Source organism: Dreissena polymorpha, chromosome 16 (genome assembly GCF_020536995.1).
Source record: "Dreissena polymorpha isolate Duluth1 chromosome 16, UMN_Dpol_1.0, whole genome shotgun sequence".
Lineage (NCBI taxonomy): Eukaryota > Metazoa > Mollusca > Bivalvia > Myida > Dreissenidae > Dreissena > Dreissena polymorpha.
The window spans coordinates 5,902,739-5,924,008 of record NC_068370.1 but is presented as its reverse complement, the minus strand read 5'-3'; the positions used below and the strand labels follow the sequence as shown (position 1 = coordinate 5,924,008).

At 34.0% G+C, this 21,270-nt stretch overlaps 1 protein-coding gene across 2 annotated transcripts; it reads left to right on the top strand.

Annotated features, from left to right (window-relative positions):
- Positions 1 to 3,651: 3,651 nt before the first annotated feature.
- LOC127862182 (src kinase-associated phosphoprotein 2-B-like) lies at positions 3,652 to 21,181 on the top strand. 2 transcript variants are annotated; one of them, XM_052401187.1, is made up of 9 exons: positions 3,652 to 3,809; positions 5,354 to 5,500; positions 6,073 to 6,156; positions 7,439 to 7,462; positions 10,180 to 10,263; positions 10,662 to 10,772; positions 14,544 to 14,644; positions 16,030 to 16,102; positions 16,407 to 21,181. In XM_052401187.1, exons 1-9 carry the CDS (start codon positions 3,776 to 3,778, stop codon positions 17,042 to 17,044), a joined length of 1,296 nt encoding a protein of 431 aa, XP_052257147.1. In that variant the 5' UTR covers positions 3,652 to 3,775; the 3' UTR covers positions 17,045 to 21,181. The 2 variants fall into 2 exon arrangements, with proteins under 2 accessions (XP_052257147.1, XP_052257148.1); XM_052401188.1 differs by lacking the exon at positions 7,439 to 7,462 and having other exon boundaries at positions 3,655 to 3,809.
- Positions 21,182 to 21,270: the final 89 nt, after the last annotated feature.

Genomic DNA, 21,270 nt, shown 5'->3' with positions numbered 1-21,270 from the left:
TGTTTCAACGTAAATTAGCTTCATTAGTTATGAACATTTAATATGCTGCATACAAACATCCTACATTTAATATGCTGCATACAAACATCCTACATTTAATATGTTGCATACAAACATCCTACATTTAATATGCTGCATACAAACACCCTATACTAATGTTCAGGGATTCCATTGTTATATCCTCTTGCAAATTTTGAAACCCAAGACAGAATCCGTATCCACAAATTTCCAGAGTAATGGCTAAGACATTTTGTATGATTGATAATACTACAACTTGACCTTTAGCTATGCAAAATAATAGAAGGGTTACAAGGGATGAAAGAAAGACGCCTATCAATTTTGAGGTCAACAGGTCAATGCTATTTAACATGTGCTTAAGCTTTCTTAAATAAACATGATAATAGCTGAATGTTCTCTTTTTAGTTTTTATATGCTTATAAACAAAAAGGTATGAAAGCTTGCTGTTTGGTTATTTTGCTTATTTATTAGTGCATGCAGTATTTCTGAATGATTAACCCTTTAAATGCTGGGAAATTTGTTGTCTGCTGAAATGTTGTCTGCTGAATTTCTAAAATTAGCATTTTCTTAGATTTTTTTCAAAGAATACTATCAGAATAGCAAACAGTTTGGATCCTGATGAGACGCCACGTTCTGTGGCGTCTCATCTGGATCCAAACTGTTTGCAAAGGCCTTCAAAATTCGGTTATAGCGCTGAAAGAGTTAAACATAAAGGCAGATATTCCATTATTGTCTGTTTACTCTTTTGCAACCAAAGCCATTGAACACTGGGTTGGTAATTCTGATATTTTCTTAACACATTGTGTACATGTACGTACTTTTTGGTCATTTTTCAAAGTCATGGCGTTATGTTGACAATGTTGACAATCAACAGTAACACATTTTCTGATTCTTCAAACACTGACTGTGGATTATATAGTGTGTAATTGGTAACAATATGGCTTATTGCCTACAAATACTTTGTCCTCAAATATTTTGTGTTGGGGAAATTATTACACTCTAATGTTGTTAAAAAGAATGAAAACTACGTGTATTGCAACGTATTCACAAACCTTATTGTCAGTTTGAAAATCTTTCTGGCTGGAAAATATAAAAAGATATGGGTACATATGCATTCCAGTTGTTGTAAATGTTTTGTTCTATTATTTATTACAACCTATGCTTTCACGTGTCATATGTTTAGCTGAGCTTTTATATATAAACTTTTTACGTATTTTCTTGTTGCTTTGTCTTTTTAGCTAACCTGAGAACAATGTGCTCTTGGTGAGCTTTTGTGATCGCCTTTTGTCCTTCGTGCATTGTGTGGCGTCAACATTTTCCTCGTTAACACTCTAGAGGCCACATTTATTGTCTGATCTTCATAAAATTCGGTGAGAAGATATGTCTCAATGATATCTTGGACGAGTTCGTAAAATGGTTCCGTTTGGTTGAAAATCATGACCCCAAGGGGGCAGGGCATTTTTCCTTAAATGGCTTTAGTAAAACCTTGTTAACACTCTAGAAGCCACATTAATTTTTCGATCATCATGAAACTTGGTCAGAACATTTGTCCCAATGATATCTTGGTTGAGTTTGAAAATGATGCCGGTTGTTTGAAAAACATGGCTCCCAGCAGGCAGAGCATTTTTCCTTATATGGCTATATATGGCTATAGTTAAACCTTAATAGCACTCTAGAGGCCACATTTATTGTCCGATTGTCATAAAACTTGGTCAGAAGATTTGCCCCAATGATGTCTTGTATGAGTTTGAAAATGGTTCCAGTTGGTTGAAAAACATAGCTGCCAGGGGGCGGGCATTTTCCTTATATGGCTATAGTTAAACCTTGTTAATACTCTAGAGGCCACATTTATTGTCAAATCTTCATGAAACTTGGTCAGAAGATTTCTTCAATTATATCTTGGACGACTTACAAAATGGTTCGGTATGGTTGAAAACATTGCGGCTAGAGGGCGGAGCATTTAACCTTATATGGCTATAGTAAAAACTTGTTAACACTCTATTAGTAACATTTATTGTCCAATCTTCATGAAACTTTCTCAGAACGCTTGTTCTAATGATATCTTGGACGAGTTCCAAAATGGTTCTGGTTTGTTGAAAACATGGCCGACAGGAGATGGGCATCTTTTTGCCTTTCAGGCCCTCTTAATTTTTGGTTTATTTGAGTAAGAATATGTTTGATATGAAGCAAAGGTTTTATTAGGGGTCAAATTTTCAGGAACTGAAACTAGATTGACGTTAAAATATTAATTTTGAATTTATTTACTGGAGCATATAAAAGATGTTTTATTATATTTCCATAACTTTTTGTAAATCAGTTTAAAGTATATGAGCATAAAGTGCCACACCTGTTTATATTTGTGTATGTCAGTCGCTCAAAATTAATTTTAAATACAGACAGCAGCAACATAATGTGGTAGATATTGTCCCATATTTATATATAAAGCAAATGTTAGGAAATCTTACTTAATTGGAATAATTCATTTTGTTTCATAGCTTATCAATATTTATCTTTAAAGGCAATTTTTTTCACACTGTGGCAAAATAAGAATTTAAACAAAATCGTCATAGGCTAATGGATAATTTGCAAAATACAGAGATTCATAATACACAGTTATGTTCATAAGACAGAATTTTCCATTGGCGGGCAGTGGTAGCAAGAGGGCTTTTTGCTTCAAACAGTTGGGGGTTGGAACCTCAGCCGTGATAAATTTATTTCTCAAACTTTTTTCTTGTTAGTGTGCTTATATTCCAAATATAATTGTTTTGTTAATACAAACATGAAATGCTATTTTGCAAAGATTCAAATTTCTGTGAATAAATCTCTTTGTTTTATCACTGATAAAGTGCAACATAAAAAAAAAAAATGCGTAGGAATAAAGGGGTATTCTATTTATGTAAACAGGGGTTTTCTGCTATGTAAAAAAGGCCGTAATACAGACACGATCCCAAAGCAAACAGACCCGATCCCAAACCGATTTTTTTTTTATATTTTTTTTTAGAACGAAGTGTCTTATGACTTAATATGATTATTAGACTCTATATCTAATTTTTTTAAACAACCTGCAAAAAATATAACCATAATTTATATGATTTTTATTCAAAATGGCAATATTTGTTGATAAAAAATCCCAATTTGATTCTTTTTGTCGATAAAAAATTCTCAAATTTGCTACTTTTATCGATTAAAAAAATCCCAATTTGATCAGACTCCTAATTTCCTAAAATGGCTGGAAAACCCCCTGGTAAAGGAAAAAAGCATCTGAACTTAAAATACATGAACGTGTAACTTACAAAAGGTTCCTCAAGGGGATTGCTTTAACTTTAACATAAGAAAGAGATATGAAAACTGTATGTGCAATGTACAAATTGGGATGTGACCCAATTAACGTATATTGGTTTTAAGCTTTACAGTTACTGACAAGCGTATATTGGTTTTAAGCTTTACAGTTACTGACAAGCAACTTGACACTAGGAAGGGTCCTGTACACACGCCCCTGTATAAAAGCAGATCATTTTGCTGGAGTTACAAAGTAGATGAAATGTAACCGTTTTGCGAATATTTTTCTACAAATAATTTACAAGACAAAATTGCTGTTAGAATGTACAAACGGTTTTGATTGGTCGAACGTCATCAACTCGACCAATTGGCAGAAGGAATCTAAAAACCACTAGGAAGTCTTCATAAAAAAGTTGAATAACTTCCTGGATGAAGCAGACAAGGAAGTTTTAATCATTTCGGTTTACTGTCAGTGGATATGACTGACGAAAATTTGAAGCAACTTCTCTATGGTGGGTATCCACTGCTACAAATGATAAGCCAATTATAAATTATGAATTGTTTTACGAAATGAATTATGTATCATGATATGATTGAAATGAACTGAACGTAAACATAATGACAAGGGTCATTTCTTCGTAAGTCACACAAGCGGAAAGTTTATATTTTAAACTGTGCAGTTGACTTGTCTAGTGAAATAAATAAAAATGACAGATATTGACATACACATTTCCCTAAAAAGAATAGAGTTTTGTAAGGAGAAAATCTACTGGTTCTGAAAATAAAGATGTCATTATAACTAAAGACCCATTTTGGAAAAACAACAATTGCCCTAAATTATTTAATCTGAATGGTTAAAAGTGAAAAGCCAGTCTGGGACTGGAACCCAGAATTTCCTGCTATCATACCCATTGCTCAATGGATTGAGCGCACCGGCAAGACCGGGCTGCTTGATTTCCCATCTAAGCACCAATCTGGCGTAAGTTTGACATTTTTCCATTCCAAGTTTAAATTCATCCTCAAATTTGAGTAACGGAACAGTGTATAACTTATCTAGACAAACCCATAAGCAGGTTCTAGGGAGAACTGCAGATGCCACTGTCCCATGTTTGGCGCCATTGTCGCCGTTTGTTGAAAAGCATGCAGCAAGCCTGGGATTGAGCTAATTGGGATGCTTACACTGCATTTCTCTCAAGTTTACTACCATGACTAAAACATTAATGTCTAACAAAGGTACATGTAATTGATTCCAAAAAGAAACTGTCATATCCAAACATGCAAAGTGACACTCTTTTTTTAGCTCTTGTGATTGCCTTTTTTGTCTGTCGTGCCGCATCAACTTTTGTCTTGTTAACACTCTAGGGGCCACATTTATTGTCCAATCTTCATGAAACTTGGTCAGAGATTTTTTTCTCCATAATATCTTGTATGTGTTTAAAAATGGATTTGGTTGTTTGAAAAACATGGCCACCAGGAAGCAGGGCATTCCTTATATTGCTATGCAGTGATTTTTTTGCCCAAAATTACAACCACTTACCGGATGTTTTCCAATTCATTCTTCATGAAACTTGGTCAGAACGTTTCTTATAATGATATCTATGACTGTACAGAACAGGTAAGTTCTTTTGTATCTCAGGTGAGTGACTTTCCGACAATTCAGGCTAAATTATGTACATACAGGGTATTGTTTTGTTATCCCATGCAATAGGCGGAGGGATATTGTTTTGGCGTTGTTTGTCCATCCGTCTGTCCGGCACTTTCGTGTCTGGAACCATATCTTGGAAGTGCTTTGGCGGATTTCATTGAAACTTGGTATGAGTATATATATGGATAAGAGGATGATGCATGCCAAATAGCATTGTACACAATCTGTTAATAACCGAGTTATGGCCCTTTGTATCTTAAAAAATATGCTTTTTTAGTGTCAAATATAACACTTTTGTGTCCAGAAGCATATTTGCGGGGGATATCAATTCAATGAATTTGCTTGTTTATTTATTATCTATCTGCATATTTTACACACACAAAAAATCAATTCTATTTAACTACATTTAAGAGGTTGAGAAGTTTCTAAATGAAACCCTTAAGAAGGAGAAGTTGGGCAAGAAGTCCCAGGAGCACAAGCAGATCATCCTTGACAAGCTGACCAAGTTGTATGAGGAGAACCCTAACTGGGTGCCAACACAGAACTCAGATGGCTCAGGTACAACTATTTATATCTTTCAGGCAAGTTTAATTAAGATAATTTAAGAGTTATCTTAAGAGAAAAAATAAGTAAATCAGTGCCGATTTTTTCCAAATCACTTTTTCAAATAAAACTTTCTTAAAATTTTCATATATGAATTCGTCACTTCTGTGACAAAATCTAGTTTTATCAGGAAAGTTGTTGCGAAAAAATCTCAGTTGATGCTGGCATATAGACCAGATTTGTCAGGTCTGAATTGTGTTTGTCGGGCAAATTGTAGGAGGCCAAGGCTTGAAATTAACAGATTGGTACTTGCAAATTTTTTTTTATCAATAACTTAAAGAGGAAACAACATACATGAAAAGTAATGATCAGAATTGTAATATTGAATAATTCCTTTCATATTTTAATTACTAACGACTGTAAACGATGCAAAAATCAATAATGTAATATTGTGGTACGGTTACAGTAAGTTACAGCAATATTTTTTGCTCTATTGAGAAAATAACAGTCACTTGCGCAACAGGAAAAATTACCCCCAACAATTAAGATATAACTTGTGGTGATACCAATGTATATGTCTGCTGTAGGGAAGGATGATGACTCCACAATGACAGGAGGCAGTAACAAGTCAGACGAAGGGGACACTAACTCCTACAGTGGATATATTGAAGGTCAGTCTATACTGACTGTTATACCACATAGTGCATCCATGAACACATAGTGCAGGGTTGCAATGCATTAATTTTAACAACGCATTTAAAAGAAGCTTTAACATCTTATTATAATTTTTTCACTTAGTCTCAAATACTTTTTATTATTTAACAGTATGAAAATTATAAATGAAAATTCAACATGGCAGAGTAATAATTCGACATGTTCCCTGCTCAACTGTTGGCCAGTGCCCATTAACACAATTCTGAGGAAAGCTTGCTAATAATTATATTTATTAACTTTTTGTTATTAAACTTTTACAAATTTATTATAAATACTTGTAAAACGAACTATAAATATTCATTTGGGCTATACAACTCCACATTGGTCATTTTCCAAAGCCAAAGGACAATAGTCTAAAAGTTTTTGACTAACTGCCCAAGATAATTATAGTTAGTGTGCTTTTACAGTCATGAATTCTATTTTTATTGTTTAAAGTCAAATTGTTTGTCCAATCTTCATGAAGCTTTGTGAATACATTTGCCCTAACAGTATCTCGGCAGAGTTAAAAAATGGCTCCAGTCCATTGAAAACCATAGCAGCCTGGTGAGTTGGGCAGTTTGCCTTACACAGCTATAGTGAAACATTTTTTACACTCTGGAAGTTACATTTTTTGTCCAAAAATGATGTAACTCGCTTAGAACATTTATTCTAATGATACTTCAGCCGAATAAGAAAAATGGATATGGTCTGTTAAAAAACATGGCTGCCAGGGGGCGGTGTAGTTTTAACTTATGTTGCTGCACATGTATAGTGAAACCTTGTTAACTCTAGAATTCACATTTTTAGTTAAATCTTCATTAAACCTGTTCATGAAATTTATTTTCATTTTATCTCAGCTGAAATTGAAAATGATTAAGGTCCATGGCTGCTAGGTTTGGCAGTTTTCATGGCTATGATTTAAGTAAAATTTTGTTAACATTCTAGAAGTCACATTTTTATTACAATGTTCATTAAAATTAGTCAGAAAATATGTTCTCATGATATCTGAACTTTTTTGGAAATGGTTCTGGTTTCTTTAAAAAGAAAAACATTGCCACTGGGGGGGGCAGTGCAGTTTACCTATTATGGCTATAGTGAAACCTTGGTAAAACTCTAAAAGTAATTTTTTATCCAATTTAAATACACTGCAAGCCTTGTTTTTTATTATTCCCCAATAAATAAGGGCTTCGTGAAAATCAGTAAACTTGCCTATGTGAAATTTGGCTATTAAGTTTTTTATATTTATTTCTCATATGTTAGGGAAGCGGGAAACTGAAACCAACCGTAGGTACCTGCTACAGTGCTAGTATATTAATAAACACAGTTGTACACAGGGATCATATTATTTTCAGTTTGGCTGGTGAAAAAGACCTGTTTACACCTGCATTCATCTGACTATTTTCCAGTCACTAAAAATCTTGATAATCCACAGATTAATTAAACATGATGTGTATTATGGCCTCATCGCACTGTAGGTGTGAATTTTGGTTTATCAGTGACACGTGAATGACCAGTTGTGTCCTTATTGATGGATATTTGGAGTAGTTTTGTTGTTATTTGTCATGCATTCGTTTTTTGCACTGTTCATGTACTTCTCATTCATTTAAAATCTCCCTACCTGTCAGTCAAACTCATATCAAAATATTGACCAGAATCATGCAAAATATTGTGTAATATTGTGTAATCTTTTAGAATATACAGTACTTTGGTGTAAGCTTGTTGATATTAACAATTTATTGAAAATGATGATAAAGACAATGTGTAGTTTATTTAAAAATGCAACAACAAAAAATAGGGCTTGCAATATTGTTTTTTTATACACAAGTACATATTTCGGATACACATACAATAGCATTTTATTAAACCTAATTATATTTCATATATCTTCATTATTGTGTAGTAAAGTTAGATAATCAACATATTGAAATTTAAGAATGTTTGAGATGTTAAATTTCCAGAGGATTATAGTAAACCATAAAAATTCTTATCTGTATCCAGGCACTTTTCTCAAATATGCAATTTTAATATAAACAGGTACCAGTATTTGATTCGCAGACCTAAGAGCTGATTGACAATCTAAAATGATATGATCCCTGGTTTGTACATGCAAGGTTTATTTGTAATGGCATTGCCTGTTTCCTCAAGTCCCCTTCATGTGTGGAAACCACTTGTTATGCTTTAACAATCTTGATTATATTTTATCGTATGTGATAGAGGTTGTAGCAAACATATAGTTTTCACATAATACTTGGTGTATGGTGTTTAATAGTAACCAATCTATGTGTGGAATAATTGTATGTTGAATTAACAGCACCCTTATACATATTATGAAGTGAACATCCTTTATTGTAAGCAGATATTTTTTTCAAAATATATCCATAGAACAATCTTAAATTAATTAAATTTTAAGCAAAAGCTCTCACTTTTTTTATGAAACAATATGTTTTTAAATTGTGCAAGCATTCCAAATAATCTTGTTTTTAATGTGCATGTATACTTTAAGATACGTGTCGTATCTTCCGCCGTCTGCCGTAACATTGGCTCTAAAATCAAAGTGCTTCCACCTACAACTTTGAAACTTCATATGTAGATGCACCTTGATGAGTTCTACACGCCACACCCATTTTTGGGACACTAGGTCAAAGGTGACTGTGACCTCTAAAAAAAAAAGAAAAAATTCTGACAAGCTTTCATTTATTCAAAACTGCACCTGCAGCCGAGCGTTGGCACCCGTTATGCGGTGCTCTTGTTAAATATTTTTTTCTGAACTTATACCGTAGACTCATAATAAGCATTTGCTAGACATTATGCATGACCTATGAATTTTACCAGAAATTGTATAGCCTTCTCTTTAATGATAAAAATATTATTTGCTTCATTGTCTATTTGACTATTATTCCTGTAATTGCCATGTGATTTATACCCATATGTTGATCATAACATTGAAGGTTGTTGGCAGTTAATTATGATGGCTTGTGTAGATTGCTTGCATTTCCATGCATTTGCTTCATCCTTTAAACCAGTGTCTAAGGTGTCATGAAGGAGAATACTTGTACTTGTTCTGAACAATTCAACTTTGCATTAAAACATTCTCAATAAAGTTTACAGATGTGTCATATTTTATTAAAACTTTTGTTACAGTAATGTTTTTTGGTATAGATTGAGTTGTGCTCAATGTTTTACTAAAATTTAATTCTGATGAATCAGTTTTACCAAATGTCAGTCAAAACTGAACAACTGCAGTGCCTTCAGCACTTTAAAGGGAACCTTTTCACAGATTTTGGCATATTTTGAAGTTTGTCATTAAATGCTTTATATTGATAAATGTAAACATTGGATCTTAAAAGCTCCAGTAAAAAATCAAGAATAAAATTTAAAAAAGGAAAAAAAAGTAGCCGGTACCAGGGCTCGAACCAGTGACCCCCGGAGTCCTGGAGTTAGTCTGAAGTAAAAACGCATTAGCCCTCTCGGCTATTCCGCCGGATATACACAGTCTATGTATTTTATACCTTATATAAGCAATCTTCGTAGTTTCGTAAATTTAATACAAACGACAACAACAGAACTCTCCAAATTATTCAATCGTTTCGTGTTGCAACGCTTTATTATTTTTAGGTTTTCAAATTGTCAAAAGATACATATAATGGCTATATTGGACTATGGTAAATGTTCAGTAATAATGTTTCCTCACAAATATCATAACTAAAACGAAAATTTGCGAATCTGAAACAACTTTTTTCAATTTTGTCAATTTACCAAACCGTGAAAAGATCCCTTTAATAGTATTACTATAATGCGTGAACATAATTCAACCCACTTTTGTATATTAACAGTATTTCTGAATAACCTGTGCAGTTGACACAGGCTTATTGGGGATGACACTTTCTGCCCAAAATGTTTTATGTTCAGAAGAGCTTTCCTTTAAACATAAAATTCCATAAAGGCAGATAGTGTCATCCCTATCTGGGACAAAACTTTACGCATCTCATTTGTTCTTGCAGTGGGTATTGGCCTGATTGCAGCGGGGGACATCAAGGAACCCCTAGTTGCTGGTTTCCTAGACAAAAAACAGAAGAAAGGGACTGGTACGTGTTCAGCAGTTTTTGAGTTCTTTCTGAATTGCATACCTCCCAGTCTGTCATTTTTAAGATCGATCTACAAACAAATTGATGTTATTGATAATTGTAAATGTTTCATCTATTTTTGTATGAAATGTCTTGCGTTTATGACTTACCGTAACTTATCTTAATTTGTTAATTTTTTTAAATTTCTATTGTTTGGCTATTTTATTCATATGTGTTCTTTTTGTTAAAATGTTTTAAACTAGTATTTATTGCTGCAAACAGCATATCTTGCTATTTTTCATGTAAAATCATATTCAAAAAGGGTGGATTTGAAATGTATAAATCAATACACATTTTTCACTTATTAAAGATTTAATTAGTACTTTTAGTATAAAAGTGGTATTTCTTGATATAAACAGGTCTTTTTGGCCCGAAGTTACAAACACGGTACTGCGTGATAAGCGGCGGTGTGTTCTATTACTACGAGAAACAGACAGACAAGAAACAGTGTGGGGCCTTCAAGCTGGATGGTATATTGAGTTTGTATTTATGACTAGTGGACTCTCCCATCCTTCTAAATTGGATCAATTTATTTCCAAAATTAGGGATGTCTAGTATATTTATATGCCCCCGAAGGAGGGCGGCATATAGTGATGGACTGTCCGTCCATCTGTTCGTCCATCTGTCTGTCACACTTTGCGTTTAGGTTTCGAAAAATGCACATAACTCCTACGTCCCTTGAGCTATAACCTTCATAATTGGTATGCATTAGTGCTGCACCGAATCCAAAATTTCAATCGGATCCGAATTCTAATCCAAAGGCTCGGATATCGAATATCGGTTAGAATCCTAATTTGAAAGTAAAAATACGCAAAATAAATTATAATTTATATTGTTATAACCAAAATTATGTTTTGAAACACCAGAACGTATATACGTCTTATGAGAAAAGTAATTAACTTTTATTATTATTATAAACTTTACAGCTACTAATATTTATACTACTTTAGCATCATCGGTAGATGCAGCTGCAGCCGCAACAGCAGTAGTGGAAGCAGAAATAACGACATCAAAAACAAAAACAAATACTAAGTAGATGACAATATTGACTTACGTTGTTTGGAAAAAAATATATATGGGGGTCCAGATTCCGCAAATTTCTCAAAATCGCACATACACGAAATAGTGTAAGCATTTTAACGACAAACATTAATAATAATGTCTCATATTAAACACATCTATGTCAGTCAGATATAATATAAATAACGCTGTATTTTAACAAGCAAAAAACGCATCACACGCAATCTGCAATAAGTATCAATGAAATACTTCGTAATGACCACTTATAAGCCAGAATTAGTATGCTGATAAAACCCAAAATGCTTCCACACCGAGGATTTAAATTGTTTAGGTGCATCGTGAATTTTCTTCTGCGCCATTTTGCACCATCGAAAACGAAAGTAGACTGTGTAGTACCATATTATTGTCGAAAAAGTAGCGATAATTGTGACAAACTACATACCAGTCAGCCTTTCAAACAGAAAGAAACAATTTAACGTAACGTATTAGGGCCAAAGAAACAATTAACGCAAACGAAAGATTAAACTCAAATAAGATCCGGATTCGAAACCGAGTTTACCAATTACGGTTAGATCCGCGAATCCTCATTTGGATCCGCGAATCTCGGATATTTTGGATATTTGGTGCAGCCCTAGTATGCATGTGTATATGGACAAGGCCTTACCATACGCACACAAATTTTGACTCCTGTGGCCTTGACCTTGAACTTAGGGTTTGCGTTTAGGTTTCAAAATCTGTGTTTAGGTTTCGAAAAATGCTCATAACTTCTATGTCCCTTGAGATATAACCTTCATATTTGTTATGCACGTGAAAATGGACAAGGCCTTTCCGTACGCACACAAAATTTGACCCCTGTGACCTTGACCTTGAACTTAGGGTCCTATTAAGGTTTTGAAATCTGCTTTTAGGTTTTGAAAAATACTCATAACTTCTATGTCCCTTGAGATATAACCTTCACATTAAGTATGCATGTGTATATAGACAAGGCCTTTCCATACGCACACGAATTGTTACCCCTGTGACCTTGACCTTGAACTTATGAACTTAGGGTCCGCGTTTAGGTTTCAAAATTTGCGTTTAGGTTTTTAAAAATGCTCATAATTTCTATGTCCCTTGAGATATAACCTTCATGTTTGGCATGCATGTGTATATGGACAAGGCCTTTCCATATGCACACATTTTTTTACCCCTGTGACCTTGACCTTGAACTTAGGGCCCGCATTTAGGTTTCGAACTCTGCATTTAGGTTTTGACAAATGCTCATAACTTTTATATCGCTTCAGATGTATCCTTCATATTTGGCATGCATGTGTATATGGACAAGGCCTTTCCATATGCCAAAAATTTTGACCCCTTTGACCTTGACCTTGAACTTTGGGTCCGCGTTGAGGTTTCGAAATCTGTGTTTAGGTTTCGAAAAATGCTCATAACTTCTATGTCGCTTCAGATGTAACCTTCATATTTGGTATGCATGTGTATATGGACAAGGCCTTTCCATACGCACACAAATTTTGACACCTTTGACCTTGACCTTGAACTTAGGGTTCGGCTTTAGGTTTCGAAATCTGTGTTTAGGTTTCGAAAAATGCTCATAACTTCTATCAAAGCATTTTTCGGGGGCATATGTCATCCTATTGAGACAGCTCTTGTTATTAATATTAAGAATATTTCTTAAAGAAATTCCTTTAAGCAAACAGTGCAGACCCGGATGAGACGCTGCATCATGCGGTGTCTCATCTTGGTCTTCTCTCTTTGCCAAGGCCCATTTTCTAGACGCTAGGCATAAATGGGTTAACCTTTCCCTTTAAAAAATGAAGCAAAAATGACTTCATGCAACCAGCATAAAACCAGAACAGCCTGCAAGTAACTTGCAGTCAGTTCAGGTGTTATGCAGTTTGATGCTGATCAGTTTGTACAGGGTTGAAAATGAAGTCTCTGAAACTTGAATCTATTTGGAAAGGTCTTAAATCAAATTTGTATTTTCTATGTGATTACAAACGAGTCAAAATGCAAGTCTGGGCGGTAAAGGGTTAACCAGTCAGGGTCTCTTATATGACCTGTTGTAACGCCCAAATTTTCACTGCATTAGAATATAATTATGTAGAATGTCAAGAAATGTAATCTTATTGGCACTAAATCAATACACAATTAAAGATTGTGATGTGATGTGGTTTTGCATCTTTGAAAGATATGCCTTATCAATATTTTTTTATGTCCCCCACTATAGTAGTGGGGGACATATTGTATTTGCCCTGTCTGTTGGTCTGTTGGTTGGTTGGTTGGTCTGTTGGTTGGTTGGTTGGTTTGCGCCAACTTTAACATTTTGCAATAACTTTTGCTATATTGGAGGTAGCAACTTCATATTTGGCATGCATGTGTATCTCATGAAGCTGCACATTTTGAGTGGTGAAAGGTCAAGGTCATCCTTCAAGGTCAGAGGTCAAATATATGTGGCCAAAATCGCTCATTTTATGAATACTTTTGCTATATTAAAGATAGCAACTTGATATTTGGCATGCATGTGTATCTCATGCAGCTGCACATTTTGAGTGGTGAAAGGTCAAGGTCAAGGTCATCAATCAAGGTCAGAGGTCAAATATATGTGGCCCAAATCGCTTATTTTATGAATACTTTTGCAATATTGAAGAAAGCAACTTGATATTTTGCATGCATGTGAATCTCATGGAGCTGCACATTTTGAGTGGTGAAAGGTCAAGGTCATCCTTCAAGGTCAGAGGTCAATCTATGTGGTCCAAATCGCTTATTTTATGAATACTTTTGCAATATTGAAGATATCAACTTGATATTTTGCATGCATGTGTATCTCATGGAGCTGCACATTTTTAGTGGTGAAAGGTCAAGGTCATCCTTCAAGGTCAGAGGTCAAATATATGGGTCAAAATTGCGCATGTAATGTCACTTCTGCAATATTGAAGCTAGCAATTTTATATTTGAAATGCGTGTGTATCTCAAGGAGCTGCACATTTTGAGTGGTGAAGGGTCAAGGTCAAGGTCATCCTACAAGGTCAAACGTCATATAGGAGGACATTGTGTTTCACAAACACATCTTGTTTTATATTTAATTACAAATGGTTTACATTTTTGAAAATTATTAGTGATCAATGACTTGATAGGTTTGTACTGAACTTTGGACATTTCATTGTATAGATTTACAGTTAATAAAGATTCCAACCTTCAGATGTTCTCAATGGTATTTGTAGGCTACAAATTCCGGAACAATCCAGAAATTTCCACCAAAAAGAATCTAAAGGAACTGTGTTTTGAAGTGTATCACTCTGATGAAAACAAACGACTGTACCAGGTTTGTGTCTCATGTTCCAAAGAAGAATATCAGAACTTGTACTATCCGAAAATGGAAGTTGTAATTGTAAAAAAAAAAACTAAACTTTTTCCGGATCTGGCCTTTAATTGATTTTTTGTTATGACAAAATTGAAAATATCAAAATCACATATAAATCTTTTACAAACACAATGCACAGATAGTGCTTTTACGCATACTTCTAAACATTGACATGTTACATTAAAATAATTTCTAAATGATAAAACTGACAATATCAAGATTTTAGAAGTATTACATTAACTATACATTTTTTATGAAAAATACAGGATATTGATGCGATATAGTTTCATTAATGAATGTGTGTATATTTATACAGAATGATAAAAGAAATAACTCATATAACTGCTCAAATGGATACCCAAAAAAGGACTTGATTTACATATCTTCAATTATATGAGCCACGTTCTGAGAAAACTGGGCATAATGCATGTGCGTAAAGTGTCGTCCCAGATTAGCCTGTGCAGTCTGCGCATGCTCATCAGGGACGACACTTTTCGCTTTTATTGTATTTTTTGTTTCAAGGAAGTCCCTTCTTACCGAAAATCAAGTTTAGGTGGAAAGTGTCGTCCCTGATTATCCTGTGCAGACTGCACAGGCTAATCTGGGACGGCACTTTAAGAACATGCATTAAGCCCAGATTTCTCAGAACAAGGCTCATATATTATTTAATAAAAACTCAACCTGACCCAATCCAGAGGTCCTCAGTATTTATAATGTTGACCTACTGACATTACCAGAAGGTGTGGTGACCTGCTGAAGATAATATTTGGAGTTTGTTTGCATCCAGAGTATATTTAAAGGGGCCTTTTCACAGATTTTGGCAAGTATTGAAGATTGTCATTAAATGCTTTATATTGATAAATTTTAACATTGGATCTAAAAATCTCCAGTAAAAAAACAAGAACACATTTTAAGAAAGGAAGAAAAAGTAACCCGCAATTGGGCTTGAACCACTGACCCCTGGAGAAAAAAGCTCCTGCTTAGACCACTCGACCAACCGTGCTCATGCTATAAGCGGATGATTTTTTTACTTATATAAGCAATCCTCGCAGTTTCCAAACATATAACGACAAAAACAGAACTTTCCAAATTATTCAATCGTTTCGCGTTGCAACGCTTTATAATTTTCAGTTTTTCAAATCGTCAAAAGATGCATATCATGGATATTTTAGAGCATGGTGAATGTTCAGTATTACTATTTCCTCACAAATATCATAACTGAAACGAAAATGTGCGAATCTGAAACTTTTTTTAATTTTGTAAATTTACCAAAACGTGAAAAAGCTCCTTTAAGCCAGGCAACTCATGTCCTATTACTAGAACTACATGTGAATTGTATTCTCCAGTTCATTACCAAGACTAAGCCTGAGTACGAACAGTGGGAAATGTTCATCAGCAGTCAAGGTCAACCATTGATAGGTAAGCAAATGATCATGTACAATTTGAAATTTGTTGGCAAATCAACAGAAATAGTTTTAATTTCAAAGAAAAACAGATTCAAAAAAAGCATGTACATGTAATTGGTTTTATGTGAAAATGGATCCTTATGTTTATTATCATTATCTAAAGGTTTCATTATTGTATGGCAAAGTTGGATAGACAATTTTGCCAAAAGTGAACCTTTTATTAATAATTTTATCCCTGTAGCATGGTGTCATACATGTTAATATTTTTTCAAGACGCTTAAGGACATTGAAGAATTGTTATATAACCTTCTTTGCAGAGGAGGACTTGTATGAAGAAGTGGGCAATGAATTGAAGGAAAAGGTGCTGAGTGACAAGCCACTACCCAGTGGCCCAGAAGAAGACTATGTTGATGATGTCTCAGTCATCACTCCACCTGGCCCCAGTGAGCCCAGTGAAGACTACGAGGAGCCAGAGGCGCCCAGTCGCCCCCCACCCCCTCCCATCTCAACCCTCAAGCAAGCCCCTCCCATCTCTACCCCCAAGCATCTCCCACCACTTCCACCGCCCCCAGAGCCTGAACTCATCCAAGAGGACATTTATGATGACACGGTCAGCCCCCAGACGGTCAGCCCCCAGCCTGCGCCGCCACCTGTCCCTCCTCCAATTATTAGGAAAGCACCACCCCAGCGTGTGCTGCCAGAGTGCCCCCCACAGAAGGTGAAGATCAATGTCAAAGTCACGTGCAACCCCAAGGAGGATTTTGAGAATCTCTACTACGGGAAATGGGACTGCAATGCAGATAACAAAAATGAGCTGAGTTTTAAGCGTGGAGATATGGTTTATGTCATTAGTCGGCAGTTCGATGAAAAGGCCTGGTGGATCTGCGAATGCCATGGCAAGTATGGACTGGTGCCAAAATCCTTCCTTTTACCTGCCTATACTTCTGTTGATTAACAGGTTTGGAAGCAATTAACAGACCAACACTTTTTGTATACCGATAGTATATTGACCAATTTTTTCAAAGACCTTTTTGAAAAAATAAGAAATAATTATAAAATAAGGGATAGCCAGATGTTTAGTGTAAAGTTTTTAATATGATATATATTTTAAACAGAAATGTTTTAAGATTTTATCCCAAGCACTTTTGCATTAAAGTATTCACAGTTTATTTTAGCCCCCTTAACAAAGTAAAGGTGGGCAAACTGGGATCGCCATGTATGTCTATCTACTTAATGTAGGAACACCTTGGTCCAGGGGCATTATCCTACACTTTTTAACACTCAACACTCAAACTAGCAGGGATGATTACTTATGATGTAAACATGTGCATGTGATATTTTTGTCACATGGTTGAAATTACCAAAGTTATGCCCCTTTTTCAACTTAAGACATTGTTACATATGGCATCGTGGGGAAGGGGGTTTTGGCAGTATTCTTCATAATTATTGTGACTTACATGTATTCGTGTGAATTCAGGAAGATGGGAGTTTGAATAACATTATATGCTGTTTTACTTAAATATTTCCTCAACAAGAACTGATGAACATGTGATAAGGTCCTTATAGAATCTCATTTTGCAAATCATTTGTATTGTATTAAAAAAGCCTTTTATGTATGGCCCATTATGCCCTTAAGGGGGGCACATACTAGTAGTAATCTGATCGTAGGTCCTTCATCCGCCCCTTTGTCCCACTTCTTGTTCAGGCGTATTAAAAGGATTTTAAAAAAACTTCATTTAATTATGGAGGGCAACAATGGAAAATGCGGAGCACAAGAACCATAACTCTTTGGCAGTAACAGAGTATTTTCCTTTTATTTGTGCAAAGCCCAACTCCCTTAAGATTAAAGGTATTTAAATAAAACTTTTTATACATTGATAGAGGATGTTAAGAGGAACAATTCTACGACCAGTATTTTTGGAGTTATTACTCTTAGCTTAATTTGTGTATTGTCCTTATTTGCATAGAGCATAATGTATAAAGAAATAAAGGGATTCAAATGGAACTTAAAATTATGATAAGGGCATTGAGGGGAAGTGCAGATTTAAAAACCGTACATATATCTTCAGTATTACAGAATTATTGTGTTTGGTCATTTTTCTTTAGCGCAAAATAACTATCTTTGTATCGAAGAGATTTAAATGAAACTTGATAAATTCATAGAGGAAATTGAGACATCATGTACTGATTGAAGTCTTCTGGAAGAGGTACAGAGCATAATAGTAATAATAAAACCACATTTATGAAGCGCCCTTTTCATACAGTATTGTGCGTTCAAAGGCGCTTTACAATAAAGAACAATAATTATAGTCAATATTTAAAACAAATATGCAAATATATGTGATCCACTTAGATTCCTGCTTATCTCAAAACCAAAATAAGCAAAATACGAACAATGAATTCTAAGAAGTAAATAAAACTGACATTGACTATCCTATATACAATAAGGGTTTCTTTGTACAAAAGTGGTAAAATGGTTTGATGTTAAAAATAATATGTGTAACACAACAATGTTTATACATTTATTTATGGAGTATTCACCTTTTGTTTTACTTTTTGTGCTTTTTAAAATTATTTTTGTAAGTATTAAATTGATTATAATGAAAATTCATATATTATAGAGTACATTGAGAGTTTTGCTCCGATGGATAAATCAAATGTGAAGATCAAGGTCACACTTTTGGATCAAAATTATACTTTGGGGTATACAGTACTTACAGTGACCACTTGTTATCTGTTATATTTCCAGATTTTATATTTTTGCCTATTAATGTATTTTATTTTTGTTACCTTTATAACATTTGCCTTTGTTAATCTAGCTATGCATTTAAAAACACTTATCAGGTATTTCCTGATTTTGACGAGCTTCATTTATTATTTTATTATCAAATGGTACAATGTATAAAATATTGAACTAGTACCATATGAAACCACAAACTGTGTAATAATTTATAAATGTACGTGTATGTTCAGGAGTAACCCAATGGATAATGCACAGATATAAACATTATATCAATCATAAGTTCATGCATTTTTAAAGCAAACTAAATTTTACCAAACAAGTTAGTAGATGAAAAACATGTTAACCTCCTACATGTACTTCATAAAGAACAGTAAAAACAGAATTCCTGTTAAGATAGCATTTTTTTGTACCAAATGTTTTTGGTTTTCTCGTTTAATTAAAACTCCTTATTATTATATGGTTATTAATTGTGTACCTTTTTTGCTGTTCGAGCATAATGATATTGTGATAAACTGAAGAAACAACATAACAATAATTTAAAATATGTGTATAGTAGCAAAAATAATGTTTTAGTAGTATGTTAATTTTGCAAATAATCCTATCAGGCTGCTGTGATGTTCATAGGATTAGCTGCAAATTCGTAAAATGAAATACAAATAGGTGGTTTTCTGTTCCCAGAGTGTCAAGTTTGCTCTGCACCATACTTGTTCTATTCATACCATACTATTTTTACCGGAGAGTATTTTTCTATTCTTTTGGTTAAGCCTACAAATTTACAACATGTACTTTTTTTATTAAACAGTTCAAAATGTCAGCATTAAATTGTTTAGTAATGTTTTAAACACAAATGTTATTTTTGCTCTAATTGCTCTGAACCACATGTTGCATATATTTTTTCATTTTTTTTTCTCATTGGCTACTGCTTCTGATTATGTAAGAGTCAAAAGAATTGGCAGCATGGAAAAATTGAAATAATGTGAATTTTACAAAAATGACAAAGTTACAATATTACTGCTCCATTCAAACTACACTGTTACTTTATTGGGCTGAAAATCCTGTCTAAGATTGTTTTCCATAGGCTTCCAGTTATTTTAGTTTACAGATGGGCAGAACTTGCTAATCGGCCCTTAGTTTTTCATTCATGAGTGGCAGTAGAAACTACATATTTTCACATCAGTTTTTGCCTGTAAAAAAAGAACATTTTTTATTGGTTAAATAAAATATGTTTATGTCCCCCCAGTCTATACTGGGGGACATATTGTTTTTGCCCAGTCTGTTTGCCTGTTGATTTGTTTGTTGGTTTGTTTGCGTCAAACTTTAACATTTGCCATAACTTTTGCAATATTGAAGATAGCAACTGCATATTTGGCATGCATGTGTATCTCATGGAGCTGCACATTTTGAGTGGTGAAAGGTCAAGGTCATCCTTCAAGGTCAAAGGTCAAATATATGGGGGGACAAAGTGTTTCACAAACACATCTTGTTGAATTTTTTTTTAAATTCTACAATTATAAATAAAAATCATTTTATTGTTAAAAAAATGAAAATGCAACTGGCAATTTAACGTAAATCAGCTGCTATAATATGCTAAATATTGAATCTAAAGATGGCCATAGACAAATTTCATTTTCTTTACCCTTTAGGCGACCAATCAGAGCCTTGATTTCTTGGTCCAGAATTTTAGGAAAACCTTTTGAAATGTGTCTTAATTGTGGTGACCTATGTTTTCATAACTGAGCTGTGGGATCCAACAGCCAGAGTGCAGAAATATCCTTTCACGTATCCTTTCAGTTCATGAAAAACAGTATCTTTATGTTGCCAAAACTTTGCTCATAATGTTATTATAATTTTTGTCTTAACCCTAGTTATATCAATTTATTACATAATATTTTATTTTTCCTGTGTTTTAATATCGAAGCCTGTATTGTTTTATTGCTTAAGTTTCTTACAGCATTTTTATTTATATCACACATTTTTAGATTATAAATCCTTTAATTAATGCTGCATAAAAGTATCAATCACTCTTATTTTTATCAATTGTATGTATATTTATATGTTTTGTACAACGCCATTTAATATAATTATATAAATAGGCGTTTCATCAAATTAGCAAGTTTCAAGTTTCAAGTTTTCATAACAGGTTCCTTGAATATATAAAATGTGTATGTCATGCCAGAAAAGTCAATATGCATTAATTAGTGTCAACATATTATATGTGATTTCTGATATTTGTAGCCTGCAGGTTCCCTGTTTATGCATGTAATGCCAATACTGTAGGTTATTAAATGGTGCTCTGATCTATGCCTGTTATGTTTAGTGCAATACTTCTAATAAAAATATTTAATTTAATGTTACTCAGTGTTTATTTTCATACCAAACATTATGTGATGTTTGCAATATTTGGTTGTTTGGCTTAAAAGATAATACAATAATGATAA

Excerpts from the sequence above, each read along its gene's own strand:
- LOC127862182 (XM_052401187.1), top strand. The coding sequence starts at position 3,776 with ATGACTGACGAAAATTTGAAGCAACTTCTCTATG. Across the intron at positions 10,264-10,661 it reads AAAACAGAAGAAAGGGACTG|GTCTTTTTGGCCCGAAGTTA; the intron begins GTACGTGTTCAG and ends TGATATAAACAG. Across the intron at positions 14,645-16,029 it reads AAAACAAACGACTGTACCAG|TTCATTACCAAGACTAAGCC; the intron begins GTTTGTGTCTCA and ends TGTATTCTCCAG.